Here is a 21,371-nt window from a genome sequence, read left to right as displayed (position 1 = left end):
GCTAGGAACTACTCTCATTCCGGCGTAAGAATCAAGGAACTGTGCGGCCGGACCATGGGTGCAGGAGGCGTAATGATATGACGAAGCACTTGCCGTCAACAAACCAACGTGACAACCTGCTTGCACAGGGAGCGTGCCTTGTAGCATGGAGACATTTGTGAGAGACGATTTAGATGACATTTACTTTGGTGCTGATCCCGAACCGTATTTATTTGGAAACCTAATTTGCCGCCTAAAAACTACACAAACTTAGTCCCGGTCATGTTGGAAGTTACCGAGCTGGGGACTATTTTCAGGTGCCGCACAGTTCCTTGATTCTTATGCAGGAATGAGAGTAGTTCCTAGCCATATAGGCTTGGAAAATCGCAACTTTTCATTTTCCGTCGATCTTAGTACACGGTTTAACTACAGAAGAGTCAAGTTTTAAATAGGAAAAATATTGAAACTCGTTGGTCATTTTGAAAGAAATGCTACTGGACTCATCAGAATCAATGATCTATGCTAAGCTATGCTAAAAGTGGTACCGTCAGACCCGGAGTTCGGCGGAATGGATTCGAAAACGGTAAAACTCGACTGTTTAACTCTGGGGGAGTTGTAAAATGAGCCTATTTCCAAAAAAAGTGGAGTATCCCTTTAACTACCTCATGTCTCAAAGCACATAACATTACAATCATAACGCAAATCGCTCAGAGTATAACGTCACGGCGGGTTTCCATCTCTTCCAAATGACAGTAATGGCGTGAACGCAGCATAAGCTCAGTGTTCTGGTTCAGGAGGAGCTGTAAAAGGCGGCTGCTGTTTCGGTTGCGCTGCTCTGTGACTAACGTCTGTCTAACTCATGAAACGCGCTGATGACGTGAGATGTCTATGCCAGCAGAGCAAATGCAATGATTGGATGAACATTTTATTGCTCTACGCCTTCCACAGATGATATATATACATATAAATACATTTAGACCACTTAACTTGTTTCTGGAACAAATGTTTCTGGAACAAATGCATGTTCACAAGAGATGCACGCTTTGGAGATTAATATTTTGCAAATTAAGGTAAAAATATTTTTTACGCAAAAAAAGCACTTGCGTCGCTTCATAAAATTGAGATTAAACCACTGGAGTCACATGGATTACTTTTATGATGTCTTCCTTACTACCTGTCCATCAAAGCTCTCAGATTTCATTAAAGCTCTCAGATTTAATAAAAAAGATCTTCATTTGTGTTCTGAAGATGAACGAAAGTCTTACAGGTTTGGAACGACATAAGGGTGAGCAATTAATGACAGAATTGACATTTTTGGGTGATCTAACCCTTTAACCCCTTGACTGTCACCGTCCCCCACATATTTTAGTAATCATTTTTTTATCACATATTTTAGTAATCATCATAAATTAGGTGTCATTCGAAAGCTTTGTGAAATTGGTACTGTAAATTATTTTAGCACTCCTGAACAGCTCCTCCTCTAGTGGGCGGTGTCAGGTTTCATATTACAAAATGTATTATAAATACCTTATAATCAAAACCTTTTCCAATCTTGACAAAACACATGTCGTTGGAAAGTTTCCAAGTCTGAAGGTTCCATATTTGGCGAATATTTTGTGATAGAAGTTATATTTGGACCGAAATATATTAATCTGTTACAGGGGAATGCATCTAATATAAATCATAGAATGTGGGTGACACCCAGCGGCTATTTTTGGTACTATCTCATAGGAACTCAAAATTTTGTGATATCAACTTCAAATTTGGAACACAACTTGGTTAGATATAATTATGGCTTTGATTTTATAGTAGGCCTAATTTTATAGTAAACATTATTTTGTAAAATACATATTTTATACCGTATAAAATAAAATAAATGTTTAGTAGCCTAGCCTACAGTACATTTGATTTAGGCTACAGTAAATTTAAACTTCCATAGCCTACTTTAAAAAAAATTAAGGGCTTTCACTTCAGCAAAACAAGACCAAACGTAGGACTATATTCACTATAGATGCACGATAGCATTTTCACGTCTATTCTCAGGTTTTATTCTCGGTTTTGTCAGCGAGCAGTTTGGGGGGTATGGATTATAATGAATTAAATATATATTTAAAACTAATTTTGTATCTATGTTGTAGGCCTATTGGTTTCACTCTGCGGAGAGGAATAGCCTACCTCAGTGTGGGATCTTCCCATTGTCCTCAGAGAACACAACAGTCGCTGATGTAAACAGACCAGTGTCTGTGAACGCGCGCACGTGCACGATGGAGCTGCTTATGTCATGCTTTTAGTCCACGGCTATGCTGTTAAATAAAGGTACATTATTTAAACTGTTTCTTTGGGTTTGCTTTAAAAATGTTTGTCATTAACATTATTTTATTTTTTAAAAAGCAAACGGAACTGATAATAACGAGGCTGTTGTTGTATCTGTTCTTATACAAGCACAACAAACATTCATTCTAGGAATTAATTGCGTCATAACTTTCAGTGCGGGACTTAGTCGACATCTAGTGGCCATTTAAAAAAATCTCGACCTGGCTTTATTTATTATGGGAATAAAATGATGCATTGGGCTTGAATTGCTTTTCATTTTGAGACATGTAAGATGTGACAAAATCCTCACCATAACTGATCGGCTATAATATTTTTATTACTACATGTGAAAAGTTAAATTTAGCTTTGGACTGTTTAAAAAAAAAAAAATCTTTTAAACCTTTAAATTGAAATCTTATGCTTAAATTAATTCAGTTAATTTTGAAAACAATGAAAATGTTTTTATGAATACTTTTGAAGTATATATATATATATATATATATATATATATAGAGAGAGAGAGAGAGAGAGTTGTATTCATAAAAACATTTTATTTATTTTCAAAATGTTGAAACAATTTTTTTTTAAAGTTTGTTCATATATATATATATTCTAAAAACAAAAACCCACTTAATCCCATTATTTCATGTGCTATTTCATATTTTTTTACTTTGCTATTATTCCAAATGTGGGAAATTATAATAATAAAGAAATCTGCCCTGATAAATCAGCATTACATTAACTTTATTTTTTATCTCAGGTTGATGAAAAATATTTTAATAATAATAATAATAATAAATGTTGCATCTTTTAACAGGATCTTTAAGGGGGTGTTTTGTAATGTTGTGAAACCACATGATATGAGACATGACAGAAAATGACAGATATGACAGAAAATGGGTTTCAAAGCCAACATTTCACTGCTTGTAACAATTATTTTAATAAATACTCTTAGTGTTCCTCACACAGGAAATAAGGTGGTGGGTTTGTTCAACCCTCCTGCACAGAGAATTACCCCATACAAATGATAACAATATGAACACAAAAACACATGCACACCCACCCGCTCACACACACACACACACACGCACACACATACAGACATACTCATTGGTGGACAGTCAAAAAAAATACTGTCTACTACCAGGTTTAACGGTTCAGAACAACGAATTTGAAAAGCATCCAGTGTGCGTTTCTCAGCACCGTTCAGTCCATCCCAAGAACATCCATGCGGGTCTCTATGTGTGAATGCTCTCTGTGTGTGTACATATACGTACTGCTCCTTTCTCTTTGAGTTGAACTGTTCAGTTGCTGGAGGAAGAACGTCACTTCAGGAGGTAAGGAACACAGTCATAAAAACAGGTAGTACATGTTTGCTATTTATTGCCAATTACAAAAAACCCTCATGTTCCCATTTCTGTCCTTCTCTCCTCAGGAGCTGGCATTGTGTCGAGGAGAACAGAGGCTTTTCAGACGATTTGATGTCGAGAGGGGGAAGGAAACTCTAGAAGAGAATAAATGAGCGGAGCAGAGGTTTACTCATCCTGACACACACTTTCCAGGAATACGGTGAAAAACGTTGGAGGGCAAACTAATTACATCAGTAGTTTTATTAATTTTTCTGTAAGATTTGCAACTAATTTTGGGGAATATACACTACTGTTCAAAAGTTTCGGGGTCAGTAAGATTTGATTTGTTGTTAAAGAAATTGATATTTTTATATAACAGGGATGCATTCAAATGTGAAGCTTGTTTCCGCCACTGAATAAAAAAATAAAAAAGGTAATTGTGACTTTATCTCGCAATTCTCTCTCAGAATTGTGTGATATAAACTCGCAATTGGAATATTTGCGAGGAAATATATCAGAATTGCGAGTTTATATTAATTCTGACTTTATTTCTCGCAATTGCAGGTATATATGAACTATATAAGTATATATAGGATCATGTGACACTGAAGACCTATAATAAATGACCTTTTTTCAAATATAAAACAGTTTTTTAAAACTGTAAAAGTAGTTCATACTTCATAGTATTTTTGGATTAAAAAAAACTTCTTTAAAAAACATGAAAAATCTAAATACCAAACTTTTGAACACTAGTGTAGAATTGTTTGGATAAATAAATACAGTTGATTTGATGTAGTTATTTTCTTGCAATAAACATAAATAGACAAAATGTATCACATAAAAAAAGAAAAAGGGTTGCTAGAACCGGTTGCAAATTTATGATAAATGAAGCTGTCAGTAGTAGCTATGTTGAGTTGTAGATATCAAATAATCTATTTATTTCCCATAAATTAAAGACTTTTTAGATCATTTTCTCTGGTAACTGTTTCAAATTGAGCTGGTCACATGCAGTCAACAATGTAAACATTGAAAACATGAGATTATTTCTTATTGGAACATGGAATAAGATTCTTTTATATTATATTCTTTGACTTCATTTTATTAAACGTTAAATATTTTGTATTGGGAGGAAAATCATGCAGGGTAAAATGTATTAATAAACAAATTCAATACCAATTTAACAGAATTTGTATCATTATATTTGTTGGATATCTCAAGGCTTCTGAGGCCATTTTAAGTGGAATAGAAACATTTGATGTTGTTTTAAACGACCTGCTTTTCATGATTGGTTCAACAAAACATGGGATTTATGCCTGTAATGCTTTAAAAAAACAGATTTTTTTTTTACCGTATTCATGAAAAGTGCCGAGCACCTCCACACATGGAGAGAAAGCGTCTGCTCATGTTTAATTTCACATTTGGACTGCTCTCACGTGTGATTAGGTCGTGCAGAGAGTCAGAGTTTGTTTTTTCCACACAAAAAAAAAGAGAAAAAATATATAATTCTTATAGTACACCTATTTTTATATCAGTATATTACAATTAATGCATCTCGAAAAAGAGCTCCCTGTGTCATTGCAATACACGATTCTCCTGATTATAATGACAGAAAGCATCACTGGACTTTACACTGAACACACTGGAGGGAACTTGTCATTTTCAGGTTGTGTCCACAGAGACCATGATGAGGAAGAGGCCAGAGATATGAACAAGACGAGGAAGGTCACAGGCCTACAGTAGTCCGACTGCTGCGTCGGTGATAAAGCTTCTCACCAGAGGCCGTCACTTAACCAACCGACCTCGGCTGTTACGAGGCCCGTTAAACTCGGACACAACGAGTCACTGAAAACCAATCAACTTAACCTCTCCAGAAGGCATCCGTCCACCACAGCTTTTCCATTAGACTGTGGTTTGATGGGATCACAGGGCAAACTGTGGGGAAAGCTCTTACGAGTGCTGGTTTAGGGGGCATCGGCACAGGCGGTAGGGCTTCTATGAGAAATTTTGAGCGCATAGAGTGGCTTTTGCGTGTTTTCCGCACAGGGGGACCGTGCTGTCCTGGCTCTGGCCCTCCATGTCCATGTCCAGAAGGCTTTGACGGGCGGCACTCACTCCACTGTCACCCGAGCCCAGCGGACTGTCACAGCTGCTGCCCGGAGATGAGCTGAGCGTCTGTGAGCGGGACGAGAGTTTCCACGGGTCCGGACGTGCCCGAGCTGGGGTGGGGCGGGGGCGGGGAGCGAACTCCAGGGTTTTGGGACGCTCCGGCGTTCCCGTATGGCTGTCCGGCTCTGGCACGGGAATCGGAGGAGGGGGTTTGCGCCGATGGACCGAGGGGTAGACCATAGACGGGTCGGGTAGCCGTGGAATGTCAAGAGTTTCACGAGAACCTGAAGGAGAACATATGAACGACATGAAAGACTTTGTAAATGACATTCAAGATATTTAAAAAAAATCGTATTTTATATTTTATGGCAAAATCTTATTTAATGATGCTTATTTTTTTGGGACCATTCATTTTTTTTGCGTTGTGATAATTATTTCCCCCTCAAGTTCATATTACCATAAAGCAACAACACAAATCTCAGTGTCATTTCTGTGATACAAAAATTTTAAAATACATGATTTAAAATAATTTAAAAAAAATAATACAGCAATAAAAGTAAAAGGAAAAACTGTGTAACAGTAATTAGAAACACTATCGAGAATAATGGGAATTACAAAAAAAAGTTCAAACTAATTTTAGTGGTTTATAAATATTGTCTTTATGCTAGTTATTATATAACCATCAAAAAAAATCTAATTATCATTACTGTAATTTATAACACAAACACACACACACACACACACACACACACACACACACACGCACACGCGCGCGCACACACACACACACACACACACACACACACACACACACACACACACACACACACACACACACACACACACACACACACACACACACACACACACACACACACACACACACACACACACACACACACACAGTATTTAATATTATATGTTATTTTAGTTCTTAGTTATCATCTTTATGCAAACTAATATACAGTATAAATATATATATTGTTGAGTTCAATCTTAGGTTGATGAAATCTATTTTATGACCATTGCAAAATTGTATATACATTATTTTAGTTTAGTTTAGTTTAAACTTTATTTGTCCCCATAGGGCAATTGGTTCTGCAGGAAGACATAGACACAGGACGATCACCAACATCAGGACAGACACAAACGCACAAATACAAGACCGAGAGAAACATCTGACAATATTCATCATAAAAAAATAATATATCAACACAGGGGAACATTTCCATAACAGTCACCATTTCATCAACAACATCATCAACATCAATCAATACTATACATGTTTTAACAACCCCATCACTATTTAAAATCAAGGCCAAAGTTACCAGTGATTACCAGTAATCACTGGTAATATGAAACAACACATTATTGTAAATATTTTAAGCATATATTATCTATGAGAATCGTAATGATACTAATGAAAAACATTAATGGGAATTTTAAAAAAGTTCAAACAAATCTGAGTGGTTTTAAATATTGTCTTGATGTTGTGGTCACATTCACTAAATAACAATTGCAAAAAAAAAACAAAAAAAAATCTGAAAAAATTTGAAATGTTTTAAAATACTTTCACATCATGGAAGTATTAAATATAGTTATACATTATAAAACGTAATTATGCGATGTGAGCCAAAAGATGCTTTGACAAAGATTCACACAATAACATAATAAATCTTATGTAAAACGTCTCCATTTAAGTCACCAAATTACTGTACCTTTAAGTGATGCAATGGTCAGGGCTGTCGTGGGGGGGAAGGGCATACTCCCGTCAGAAGGGGTGCGTCGGTGTCCCACGACCGTCTGTGCTCGAGGGCGAATGGCCCCGTCCGAGGGTGTGCGCCGGTGCCCGCGGTTTAACGCCATCGCTGCAGAGACGTGAGTGGGTGTGAGGGACTGGTTGGGCTCTCGTTTGAAGCTCTCGGCCTTCAGGTCCAGCAGAGGGTTTAATGAGGGCGCAGGAGACACCCCCGGGGGAGCACTACTGGGGGTCGGGGTAAAGTCTTCAGGATCAGACGGCAACAGGGACTTGGTGGAGTTGCAGTCAGAGAGGGAGGAGAGGGAGAGGAGGGTCACGGAGGGAGACGGGTCGGTGCTGGGCAGGGTGGAGTCGTGGTGCCGGTTGTGGGACAGGGAGAGGGACAGTGTGCGGCTGGGTGGAGAAGTGCTGCGTCTGAATCGCCCCGTGCGCTGGAACAGGCCATCCTTCTTCTTCTTCTGCTCCTCTCGCGGGTCCTGCTCATCTTGACTCATCTGTTCACCAATCAATGAATAATGTCACATGAGCTCAACATAAGGTACAAATAACTTGGTTATGCCAAGGGATTATCAATATATGTCAATTATCAACATCTATTAATATCTATAAGTATCTGTGCAATATAAAAAAATGCATTGTCATTACAGTAAAGAAAAAGAAAACAATATTAAATAATATTTGTAAAATATTTACACATTATAGAAGTATTTGTTGCACATTATGCAATCTAATTTTGCAAGTGTGTGTGTGTGTATTATTAGTGCTGTCAAATTGATTAAATAATGATTAATCGCATATAACATATATGGAAGCTTATGAGTAGCAATATTCAATTTAATATGTAATATGCAAAATGACAATTCAATATGTAAAATGGCAATGCATTTCTGTAATTACATTTACATTTTCCCATACATTTGTGCAACGTTTGGTGCAAAATGAAAATGAAAAGGCAATTATATAATTTACATTTGCCATTTCATACACTAGGTTTAATATGTAAATTGAATACATATTTTAACGCTTTATAAGTTGCAAAATGAAAATGAAAATGTATTACAGAAATGATTAGATATGTGTAACATGTTCAAGCAACAACTGTTGCAAAATGATCATTCAAATGTTATTTTTCTCAATTGCATTTACACTCACAGTCAATACACTTACGATTGCATTTTCATTCAATGTCCCGCAATGTATGTAGCAAAATTCAATGTGCACATTGAAAATGCATTCCGAGCAGATCACGTCTGTCTCCGCCCCCTCCCGCCATGTCAATCACTGCGTGAAGGCGGGGCACGGGCACGGCAACAGGTAAACATAACGTGCTTTTTGAGATGTTGGAAACATGGCGGCGGCAGAGATAATACGGGCGTTAAATACACTAGCAGATGAAGTGGAGCGTGAACAGATAAGGCAGACAATTCTCCCAGACGTTCCAACAACGTATTTGTTCTATCACCTACATACGCGTAACAATCTTCGGAAATACTACCGTTTCTCTGTTCACGCTCCACTTCATCTGCTAGTGTATTTAACGCCCGTATTATCTCTGCCGCCGCCATGTTTCCAACATCTCAAAAAGCACGTTATGTTTACCTGTTGCCGTGCCCGTGCCCCGCCTTCACGCAGTGATTGACATGGCGGGAGGGGGCGGAGACAGACGTGATCTGCTCGGAATGCATTTTCAATGTGCACATTGAATTTTGCTACATACATTGCGGGACATTGAATGAAAATGCAATCGTAAGTGTCTTGACTGTGAGTGTAAATGCAATTGAGAAAAATAACATTTGAATGATCATTTTGCAACAGTTGTTGCTTGAACATGTTACACATATCTAATCATTTCTGTAATACATTTTCATTTTCATTTTGCAACTTATAAAGCGTTAAAATATGTATTCAATTTACATATTAAACCTAGTGTATGAAATGGCAAATGTAAATTATATAATTGCATTTTCATTTTGCACCAAACGTTGCACAAATGTATGGGAAAATGTAAATGTAATTACAGAAATGCATTGCCATTTTACATATTGAATTGTCATTTTGCATATTACATATTAAATTGAATATTGCTACTCATAAGCTTCCATAAACATAAGAGTTTGTTTATATAATATATGTGTGTATATATATTATCATATTTATATATATTATATATATGTGTGTGTGTGTGTGTATATATATATATATATATATATATATGCATACACACACTACACATATTTTGATCTATATATATTTGCATACATATATACAGTATGTGTACATACATATATATAACATATATATAAATATAGTTTATATAATATACACAAATATATATATATATATATAATGTAAGTTTAGAAATCATTCTAATATGTTGATTTGCTGCTAAAAACACATTTCTTCTTATTATAATTGTTGAAAACCATTGCTCTCTCTCTCTCTATATATATATATATATATATAATTATTAGTTTGTAAATCAAAATAAATAACATATCTATTTAAATATTAAATTACAATCATTAAATTAAAGTATTTAAAGTATTAATCAATATTTGCAATCTTGTTTATGACATATAAATTAAAAATCGACTAAAAAAAACAACAGCAGCTATGTCCAGCAATAATCATCAGTCCTCCTAATTAACCTCTTTTCTTTCATTACTTACGTACTTTCTTTCTTTCCCACATTCTCACTCTCTAACAGTGTGTACCTGTTGCCGTCCCAGCTGGCAGAAGTCGGCACCGAGTCCCACAGCAGCCAGTATAGAGGCGCAGCCCAGCAGCACAAGGTCACTCTTCTTCCTCTGACTGCAGCGTCGAAGCGTTGAGTCCTGTGAGCCCGAGCCCACCTCCTCCATCGCTCCATTACTGCCCAGATCCGGAGCCAGGCGTCCTGGAGAACTGTCATCCAGCTCACCGTGCTCCTCTACACACGAGATACGGTGATGAAGCCATCAGAAACAAGCCGAAACATTATTATTCAGCTCATGTCAGTTATTCATTTGTTTGTTGTAGTGTTGGGTCATAATGGTCTTCAAATCTGAGAACGTGATTCCGACTCACCCATTTCATTTAGACTTGAGAATCCAGCTGTTATAGGAGCATGTTTGGGGGACTTCCCCAGATTTGGGGCACTGGAGGACCACACCTTGCCCTCCCCAAGTGATTTTAACCTAAAAAATAATAATAATAATACTATTAACCCCTTAAGTGTCACCTCCCCCCGCCCCTTTTTTTAGAATAGACGTGAAAATGCACATTCTGAACTTAAATGGTTGTAATTCAAGAATGATTTGGAATATAGACACCTGGCAGATTTTTGTAGAAGTGAAATAAATTATGAAAGTGAAACAAAAAAAAAGTTATACAAGTTTGAGTCTATGAAAATGATTAATTATTCATATTTTATATACAATATATATTTTCAAAACATGTTGGACACTAAAACTGCAAAAAAAATCAAAGCCAAAAATCTGAACAAGTTGTGTTTAAAATTTTAGGTTGATATCTCAAAAAAATTATCTTTCAGTGAGATTTTGTTTGGGCGCAGTACTTATGCTGTAAAATGGTATTCATGGTATTTTATGGTAAAAATTCCTATCATGACAATTCTTGGAAGAGTTTAGCATGAATTTCACACAATGTTAAGTGTTTTCCCGTCATTGACAGAATTTTCCTGCTTTCTGTGTTTTCTTTAGGTTGTTATACGGTAGGGGGCGCTATTACACATCTTCTGAAAGAGTACAGAATGTCCGGATCAAAACACAGGCGAAAAAGAAGCAGAAACAAACGATAGCAAGCAGAAGCATATGTAAAATAACACGATCATCAACATTAAACGGCATATAAATTAAAACTGCCTAATGTCACTGAATGAAATGCCAGGACGAGGTACAGGACGATGATGGACTCGATCTGTGTTTTAATCATTGCTCTGAATCAGATCTGGATGAAGTCTTTGACAAAAACAGGATTTTCTCAGCCTTTTACTCAAAATGTTGCTTTTTTATGAAATTTAGTGCGGTTGATAAAAAGCTAGAATAAAGCAGTTTTTTTTATAAGGCAGAGGGTTTGTTCTTTCTTTTGATATGTTGCATGTTCAACACAATATTCTAGGAGCCATGAAACTTTTGTGACAATGATAAAAAAAAAAACGCTGGCTCTGGCTGGCATTTTTTTTCTTCAAAAATTAGATTTTTATCCATTAATATTCGTTTGGTGTACCTGTCCTCCCCCCCGACTCTCTCACGCTGATGTGTGGAGCTCGGTCCCCACGTTCGGCCCTTCTTCTTGGTCCCTAAGTCCTCTTTCTTACACACTGCCGTCCGGCCCCACGTCTTCCTCCCATCACTGGGTGTCACTAGACCATACATACAAGCGATGGCAGCACATTTCAGAAAATATTCAATATTATTTGTTTCAAACTACATATTACTGCTACAAAACTCTACATGAAGTATGGTTTAAATAGAAACACAAGTATGTAAGCTAAGACAGTCTCAATGCACTTCACAGACACGATAAGCTCTTAAGGTATTGATTCTTGGGCTGGCACCTGGCAGTGCAGGCATCCGTCAATATGTACTAAGCTGACTTATTATTTATTCCACTATATAAAAGCAAAAGAATGTTGTGTGTTCCTCTGGTCCGGACTCACGGCGTATCGCTCTGAGGCGAGGCATGACCCCAGGGCTGGCTGGAGGAGTGGTGCTTTCGCTCCCCTGACCTTTCCTCTTGTCCACGCTGGGTGACGCCTGCACCGTGATCTTGTGCTCGAAACCTAAAACAGACACATGCTGTCAGAGACTTAAAGGGGTGATGAACTGAGAAATCTAATTTTCCTTGAGCTTTTGACATATAAGAGGTCATCATACTATAAGAATATCCTGTAAGTTTCAGAACTGAAAACTTCCTTGTTAGTCCAATAAAAGCTTTTATTGACACCAGGCACAGCGAACGACAGGTTTTTCAAAGTGAGGATCTCTGACGTCAAAGGGTATTAAACCCCGCCTCCGCAGAAGAAGATCGACGCCTACTTCAACGCCGCCTGTTTAGCCCCGCCCACCGATTCACGCATTACATGAAACTCATTATAATATGCAAAACTGTTATCCAATCATAGCAGTGGGCGTTTACTTCCAAGTCTTCAATGCAGCACGCCCATAAAAAACAAGCGTTTCAGGAGCTAGGCTCAAAACCAGTGTAGAAAATAGCCTATTACTTATTCATTTAGATGTTTTTAAATGTAAAAAACCAAGCGAACGTCATAAGTTGACCTCAGTCAACCAAAGCCAGTTCATGACCCCTTTAACGAACAATCACACCAAGGACAATGACTATAATGGTAATTAGCCTTCCAGGAGCTCAAACAGAAGAGCGTTGATGATTAAAACGCCAAGGTCATGGGTTCGGTTCCCAGGGAAAGCAAGAACTGATAAGAATGTAAATGTGTACCTTGAAATGCAATGTAAGTCGCTTTGGATAAAATCGTCTGCCAAATGCATAAATGTAAATGTAATAATCGCTGTAATTCCATGAGAATAGGAAAGTGAACACCACAGCTACAATGATAATGACCATATCGATGGAAACACTTTCAGAGTGATTTTTCTCCAGCGGATGAATGATAAAAACATTGACAGCCTATGAACAGAATCCACATGGCTTTTAAGAGCTTAAGCATTTCAAGCGGCAGGCAACATAACTGCTTGTGCTTATAATAGGCAAAAAAGATGAAAAAGGACAATAAAAATGCAAATGCAAGATGAAATAAGATTTTTCGCTCATTTGCTGTCTTTATAAATTGTGCGGGAGTCTTTTTGCAACTTTTCACCTATTTGGATTATCGGAGCTTGTGCACTTTTTTTTTAAGTGTGGTGAGGTTTTGGTGATTATATAATAACCAGAACACTGTCATCAGTTGGTGTGGATGCTGCTATAGTTATAGTTACGTTTCACAGAACCAAGATATGCTGTTGTTGTAATGTTATCCACAGTTTTGAGTGTCATTGTTTGTCTGGAGCTGCTGGCGACTAACAACAAACTCTTGCCTGACTATACTGTGAACTGTAAGTTCATTTTTTCTTCTTCCTTTTCGCTTTGCTTCAGCTATGATAAAGAAAGAGACATCCACTCTTGCATTGCGTGTTCATGCGTTTTGGGGGCGGAGCAATGAAGGGCAGAGGTGTGTTTGTTCGGGTTGATATCAAATATTAACAGTGTTTCTCAGAAATCGCTTACTGCACCTTTAAAGGTCCCATATTGTACACCTTTCTGAAGTTTTATTTTAGGTTTTGATGTCCTTTAGAATATATATTTGCGGTATAAGTACCAAAAAACATCTCAATATATTTTTACAGCTCCTTTCTCGGGAGCTCTGCCAAGAACAGGTCGATTTTGGTATACTTAATATTCATGAGCCTCTCTTCTGATTGGCCTGTTGTTTTCTGAGTGACCCACCATTGGTGGAGGTGGTGACTGCGTAGTTCTGACATCACATTTATACGGAAGTCACAACGGCTGGTGAAAAGGCACAGCTACTTAATGAAACTAATATAATATAAATGAAACTAATATGGTAGTTTCATAGCCACTAGACCTCTGCTATCATGAAAAAAGCCAGGAAATTTCAGTTTTGACAATATGGGACCTTTAAGGACTTTTTCCAGGCATTACAATTTACAATCTGTAAATAATTGTATGGCTTCCTTTGAATTTGATTCGGATTTGTTTTGCATTGTATGGTAAAAATATACCACATTTTACTGAAAAATAACAATGATTTGATTAAAAATAAATAATAAATAAATAAATATATAGTTAGATTCCCATTCCACCCACCAGATGGCAGACTGATGCAGTTGCTGTCCCTGCCGAGTTTAAGCAGTCTGCTCTTTTTGAAGTGGCCTTTGCGTTTTTTAACATGTGGTTTCTCTTGATACATCTGATGGATGATGATGTTGAGCTCTCTCTCTACAATGTCGATCTCCCGCTCGGCTAACTCCTGCTCGCGCCTCCTCAGATGCTCCTCTTGCTCCCTCTGCTCCTCAGCGGCCCGTGCCAGCGCTTCCTCCCAGGATCGCAACTCCTAATGAACAGGCAGTTATTTACACCACTAGTCCACTACGCCTGCAAGTTATTGCTTGTCATGTCGTTAGTGTCATTTCTTTAAGGCGTAGATGATACGATTTTTAGGCTAATTTGTATATTGGTTCAGAATACTTGTGAGTAAACATACATGGGTCTCTTAATCACACAAAATCTCTACTGTATCTTTATTAGATCCTACATTTATCAAATATCTACCTGTAAATGTACACTACCTTTCAAAAGTTTGGGTCCATACATTTTTTCCCCCCACAGTATTACTGTATTTTTGATTTAAAAAATACATGCAGCCTTGGTGAGCATAAGATAGTTATTTAAAAAAACATTAACAAATTAATACTTTTATTAAGCAAGAATGCATTCAAGTTGATCAACAGTAAAGACTTTTACATTGTTGATGTCATAAATGCTGTTCTTTTGAACTTTCTATATTTCAGAGAATCTTGTGCATGTCACGGTTTCCTCAAAATATTAAGCATATAATATTTCCAACATTGATAATAATAAGAAATATTTATTGAACACCAAATCAGCATTTCATTCTTTTTTGTTGCATATTTCAATTATTTCTGAAGGAACGTTATTTTTTAAATACGATTGTAATTACAAGTTAATCAGTTATTTTAAATTGTAATATTATGCCACAATATTACTGTTTTTATATATGTATTTTCGATCAAATTAATGCCTCGATGAGCATACGAGACTTCTTTAAAAAAAAATATTTTTAAATGTATTGTCCTTAAACTTTTACGGTACTAAACTTGATGCAACTTTGATGTGACCTGGTTTTAACAAATAGTATATTAATATAAATTATAATATATTGTTATTGTTATAATAATATTGTTTGGTAAATGACAGTAAAAAAAATAAAGCAAAGATTGTACTGTATTATTGTAGATATTTTATTTGAAAGTGAAAAACAAACTTGACAATACTTTGATGTGACATTTAGTATGTTAATTAATATTATTAAATAAATAATATTAATTATATAGTTAAATGGGTTAATTATGTGGTATGATAGTATTGGTCGATAGAATACGGTAAATGGTGATCCATATTTCTCGTGTAAAGAGTGTAAATATCGACTGAAACATGCATTCAACTATTGCACTAAAAATATTTCAGGAGTCCACCACAAGCTACTGGTAGGCTACTAAATCCCTGAGATGTATCAAACGTGAAACAAACATCAATTTTTGGTCCATACCTTCTCCTTTGCTCGTAGTTCATCAAACATCTGCTGGATCTCCAGCCTCCAGTCTTCCTGCAGGGAATGGAAAGACTCCAGGGGCATCTGGAACATGGCTGATTGCTCAATGTCCAGCAGTCTCTTTAGGATACTCCCAAAACAAGGACGCCCATGTGGGTTAGGACACCAACACTCTACAGAGAGAGAGAGAGAGAGAGAGACAAGTGAGTATGTGATGTAAAGCAAGGATTCTCAACTGTGGCCCTCGAGGTCTACTTTTCTGCAGAGTTTAGATCCAACCTTGATCAAACACACATTCCTTAAAGCAGGGGTCACCAAACTCGGTCCTGGAGGGCCGCTGTCCTGCAGAGTTTAGCTCCAACCAGGTCCAACACACCTGCCTGAAAGTTTCTAGTATGCCTAGTGAGACCTTGATTAGCTGGTTCAGGTGTTTAATTGGGGTTGGAGCTAAACTCTACAGGACAAAAAGCACTGGCGCCTCGCTAGCGGCCCTCCAGGACCGAGTTTGGTGACGCCTGCAAGGTACACTGTGTAGGTATTTCTCCCATCTAGCGGTGAAATTGTATTTTGCATTCAAATGAATAGTGCTCTCTAGCGCCTCGCTTTTTCAAATGCGTGTTGCAACTACAGTAGCCGCTATGTACTGTACCAAGAAGCTATGAACATGTCTTCCAATAGCACTTCATAGAGTTTTCTTTCAGGTGATGAGGTTCGTTATTTCAAACAACCTGCAACTTGACACAATGAACAAACGAATGTTACAGTATGATTCACTGACTGTAAAAAGCATCTCCTTTGGTTGGGCATAAGTATGATCCTGCATTATGAAGTACCGTGCAGCCTTTCAAATTTGCCGGGACAGTGACAAGCGCCTCTCACTGATCTCCGTGTCCGTCTGGTTTCAGTCACGTGATGCTGTCTCTGAACGAAAACGCGTTGTAAAAAATTTTAGTGCTTTTTGTCACTCTCTGCTATTAGTTTTTCAAAATGGCGGAACGACGTGGAAGCCTCCAGCCGTCCAATGTAAATAAAGATAATAAATTATTCGCTTACGAGGATGTCAGATCGTATTATTGGGAGATACGGTGTAAAGTCCAGGGGTCAGAAAGTAAAAGTCCTGCCATATGTTTATTCAACCCATGAACTCAATTAGTTCTCTCTCCTGGCTGAAAAACTGTGCTAATTAGCAAATCCAGTTGATTGGAACAAAATACTGAGGAGGACTTTTACTTTCTGAACCTGGACTTTACACCTCTAGGCTCTACAATTGGAGAAGGCGTAACGGCTAACTTGGATCACGTGTGACTTGATAACCAATCACATTACAGCCTCGACGTCATTAAGTTGTGCGAAGGTCAATCACTGTTTGCGGATACCATAGAAATGAATGAGAAGTGCCGGAAACTGAATCACACTGGTCGCTCAATTGTCTGTGACTTATCTTATGAAACATACTAAAAATAGTTCAACCCAAAATGAATTTTTTAGAGCAAACATGTTGAAGATTAGCCAATGGGCTGTCAATTCATTAAAAGATAAACTGTTTTCCCACAAAAGTGGTTTATTCAGCGTAGTGACGCCTCGCCTCCATTGACATCCATTAAAAAAAATGGCCTTGTCTTCTTTTTTTTGGCTAACCTTGCATGTGGCTTTGTTTTTATGACTTTGGACTTGGACTTGATTTTGGACTGTCCCAGATGACAGATGGCCTGAGGTTGTGACTCCTAAACGCTGATCCTACGCCGTACAGTGAGAGCTTCAAATACGGCTGTTGTCACGATCTTGTGACCAAAGAAAGCCTGCGATCATTTTCTGAGAGTGTCAGAGATTCACATGATCATCTCACAGTGTGTTTGCTGCTACGACCTCGTCTACTGACTAGCCAATCAAAACACAACATGAAATGGCGTATTGATCAACGAGACTTGAAAACTTAAAACTACTTTCCTCAAGCTCCATTTGCAGGATTGAAAGCCAAGTTGTCCTCTTTTCTCTAGCCACGATCGCATCCATATTCTCCTCTTTAACTTCCTCCTCTTTATTTCAGCGCACTTAAAAAACACAATTGCCAAAGTGTGATTCTTCTTGCTCTACTTGTTCACCACTAGCTCATGCGGATGACGGTTTATTCTTCTATAATAACTAGCGTCGTAGCCTACGATTCAATCGGTGTCATCATCGTACAGTCTACATGCATGTCGTACCCAAGTTTATTATATCATGTCGGACAGTGTGATTTGTAACGACCTTATAGGATTGCTGAAATCGTACAGTCTGTAGCTGGCATTAGTAATCCTGATGAGCTTGTTTAGGTGTGTTTAAAGGGGGGGTAAAATACTTAGTTTCAGTCAATCTCATGTTAATCTTGAGTACCTATAGAGTAATAGTGCGTCCTTCATATCTCCAAAAAGTCTTTAGTTTCATCATATTTATAAAATAAAAATACAGCTTTCCGATTCTATCCGGAAAAAGCCGAGGTCCTTGATTCTGGGCGTGGGCGGAGCTATAGAGTCAAGCGGGAGCATCCACAACATACAAACTGCATCCACAGTTCCAGTAACACTGGGTTCTTTGGGAAGCTGAACAAGGTAAACTTTCCCTCACATCCCAAAACACACTTTTTTGGAGACATTCTTGACATCAACCATTCCTATTTAGCGCTGCTGATGATGATTTCCGGTAGTAGCGCGTCGATGAGCGCGGTCTTTCTCTCCTCTGGTCGACGTGTGCGTGAACGCGCTTTTCCGAGAGCAATGCTCATATAAGGAGTTCCACTCTGGTCTACGTCATTAGATCTACGATAGAAAAAAACCAGCCGAAACGTGTTGCAACCCGGAAGTATGATTTTCAGCACAGAAATTCTCTGTTATTCGTTCAAAATAACTTTTCAAACTTTGGCCATTATTAGCATGAGAATCCATCTCTTTAACACTGTAAACAACTCTGAATATATGAAACACCATTGTACCCCCCCTTTAATTAGGGTTGGAGCAAAACTCTTCAGGAAAGTGGACCTCGAAGGCCAGAGTTGAGAGCTCCTGATGTTCACAGGTACATGTTTCATGGGGTTCAACCAAAACTGTTCTTACCTCCCAGCAGCTGTGCAAAGGCCTCGGGGCAGGTGGAGGGGATGGGAAGGGTCAGCTTGTTCATGGCAACTCCATACGCCACAGCCAAAGCGTCAATTTCACGGTACGGCACCTCACCAGTCAGCAGCTCCCAGAGTAACACTCCAAAACTAACACAAAGAAGACCATCATCAGCCACAGAACCTCTAGCCTGGGAAAACCCTTACGAACTTCCGGCAAATTTGAGATTTGCTCTGCAAGTCCGTCCGGCCAAGAGCCCATTCAAGCCCATTTCCAATTTTTCCAAATCGAGGCACCAATCACAAACGTTGAGGCGGGCTTTACACAATGGCGATCGCTCTGATTGGTTTTAGGTCTATCCAATTGCGCACAGACGCATTTGAGCGACGCCCGTTGGTGACGCCACTTTGGAAATGGGCTGTGAATGAACCCACTCTCAGTTACAACCGAGAAGGGTCTGGTGTCAACCACGCTACAGAACCTCTAGTTAACCCCTTAAGCGGCACCCCCCTTTTTTTAATAGACATGAAAATGCACATTCCGAACTTAAATTATTGTAATTCAAGAATGCTTTGGAATATAGATGTAAGATTGGTCTTGTTTTAAAGAAGACATTTGGCAGATTTTTGTATAAATTAAGAAAGTTAAACAGAAGAAAAGTTATAGAAGTTTGAGTTTATGAAAATGTACAATGTTAAACATTTTATTATTCATATTTTATATAAAATATATATTTGAAATATATATATAAAGTTGTGTTTCAAATTTTAGTTTGATATCTCCAAAAATAAGCTTTCAGTGAGATTTTGTTTGGGTACCAAACTTTTCCACTAGTTGACATTACTGCCCATATAAGGGCGCCTCCATTTCCATATGTTGTTTGAGTGATCTGAACCATTATTTTTACAATTTTCATACAATTTATGAAGCAGACATCCTATTCAGAAGTAGTATTGGAAGTTTGGTAGATTTTGAAATTAATTCAACCTCTAAGAAACACAGAAAGATCACGTGTGTGCATTATAGCTCGCTGCCACATCACAAATGCTGAATCTATAATTTTTTCTTTATATTCAAAACATGTTCAGACCTTTTTTTCTAAAATAATTGAATGGATGCTATCTTTTGAACTCTTAGCATGAAAACAAACTGAGGTTTCTACCATTCTTTCATGATTTTTCATGTTCATCACTATTTCAAAATAAAGGTCTGAACACGCCTCAGGAGTATGAACATATTTTTGTTGCAAATTGATCAATTTGATTGATAAATCAGAACCAAATATGTAAACTAGAAATTGTAAGATTTCAAGTTATATATAGTTTGTCTAGATTAGTTTAGGTTTAATATAGGATATTACTGTTTTAAATATGTAATGGTCGTGGCCAATATAAGGGGGTTAAGCTGTAAAACACAGTCCACAGGAGGACGGCAGCTCACCTCCATACATCGCTGCTTTTTGAGAACAGTGACAGCTTGATGACCTCTGGAGCCATCCAGGCATACGTGCCCGCCGCGCTCATCTTTGTGGTGCGATGCCATTCCCGAGCAAGCCCGAAGTCTGTGATCTTCAGAGTCTTTCCACACAGGTCGTCTCTCTCCACGGGCTCCAGGATCAGAACTGAAACGAAGAGCAGAGACATATGAACCCAGAGTGGATTGAAGATACAGTTTTTGCTCACCGTTGATATTTCTGAATACTGAATAGTGGAAACAATAACAACTTTTGCATGTAATATCCAGTAAAGAGGAGTCTCAGTGGCGCTCATCAGAGGTCAAACCAGATCGTTCGGAGAGCAGAAGCTTTACACAAGGATGGAAAACAACACCCTTGATTTGCAATTAAGATAAAACTGAAGTGCAAACATATGTAACACACATTTGAGTCATATGAGAATGGTGTACACAGTGACACCTCAAGAAAACAAAAATGCATCGACAGATCACGTTAGATCTCTATAGACCTTATGATGCAGAGAAACAAGCGTGCAGACATCTTTAGAAATTTGAGACCCTGGATTACAAAACCAGTCACATGACGCACGGGTATATTTGTGGCAATTGCCAACAATACATTGTATGGGTCAAAATTGTCGATTTTTCTTTTATGCCAAAAATCATTAGGATATTAAGTAAAGATCATGATCCATGAAGATATTTAGTAAATTTCCTAGCGTAAATATATAAAACATGTATTTTTGTGAGTGGATGCAGCACAATCGTGAACATAAATGGACAACTTTAAAGGCGATTTAATCAACTTTTGGTTTTTATGCTTTATTTCAAATAGTTGTATCTCAGTTGTCATATCCTAAAAAGCCATACATCAATGGAAAGCTTATTTATACAGCTTTCAGATGATATATACATCTCAATTGCAATAAATTGACCCATGTGACTGGTTTTGTGGTCCAGGGTCACATTTGTGTTTGAACTTCAGTATTTGC

General features: G+C 37.8%; 1 protein-coding gene and 1 long non-coding RNA gene across 2 annotated transcripts in view; both read right to left on the bottom strand.

Moving 5' to 3' along the window:
- Positions 1 to 2,254, bottom strand: part of LOC307003323 — a 5,588-nt gene extending 3,334 nt beyond the window's left edge. The window contains exon 1 of the long non-coding RNA XR_013798675.1: positions 2,155 to 2,254. This is a non-coding gene — a long non-coding RNA (uncharacterized lncRNA). The remainder of the gene's footprint in view (positions 1 to 2,154) is intronic.
- Positions 2,255 to 3,210: 956 nt separating this feature from the next.
- The window catches only part of map3k10 (mitogen-activated protein kinase kinase kinase 10), a 38,277-nt gene continuing 20,116 nt past the window's right edge, over positions 3,211 to 21,371 (bottom strand). Inside the window, exons 2-11 of the mRNA XM_079621591.1 lie at positions 20,365 to 20,545; positions 18,925 to 19,073; positions 15,833 to 16,008; positions 14,350 to 14,596; positions 12,167 to 12,289; positions 11,734 to 11,869; positions 10,573 to 10,682; positions 10,221 to 10,435; positions 7,466 to 8,000; positions 3,211 to 6,031 (exon numbers count right to left, since the gene is read on the bottom strand). Coding sequence (XP_079477717.1) covers positions 5,634 to 6,031; positions 7,466 to 8,000; positions 10,221 to 10,435; positions 10,573 to 10,682; positions 11,734 to 11,869; positions 12,167 to 12,289; positions 14,350 to 14,596; positions 15,833 to 16,008; positions 18,925 to 19,073; positions 20,365 to 20,545 — 2,270 coding nt within the window. The 3' untranslated portion in view covers positions 3,211 to 5,633. The remainder of the gene's footprint in view (positions 6,032 to 7,465; positions 8,001 to 10,220; positions 10,436 to 10,572; positions 10,683 to 11,733; positions 11,870 to 12,166; positions 12,290 to 14,349; positions 14,597 to 15,832; positions 16,009 to 18,924; positions 19,074 to 20,364; positions 20,546 to 21,371) is intronic.

The sequence above is a fragment of the Phoxinus phoxinus genome (genome assembly GCF_949152265.1).
Source record: "Phoxinus phoxinus genome assembly, chromosome: 8".
Taxonomy (NCBI): Eukaryota; Metazoa; Chordata; class Actinopteri; order Cypriniformes; family Leuciscidae; genus Phoxinus; species Phoxinus phoxinus.
This window is presented reverse-complemented; position numbering and strand designations above follow the sequence as displayed.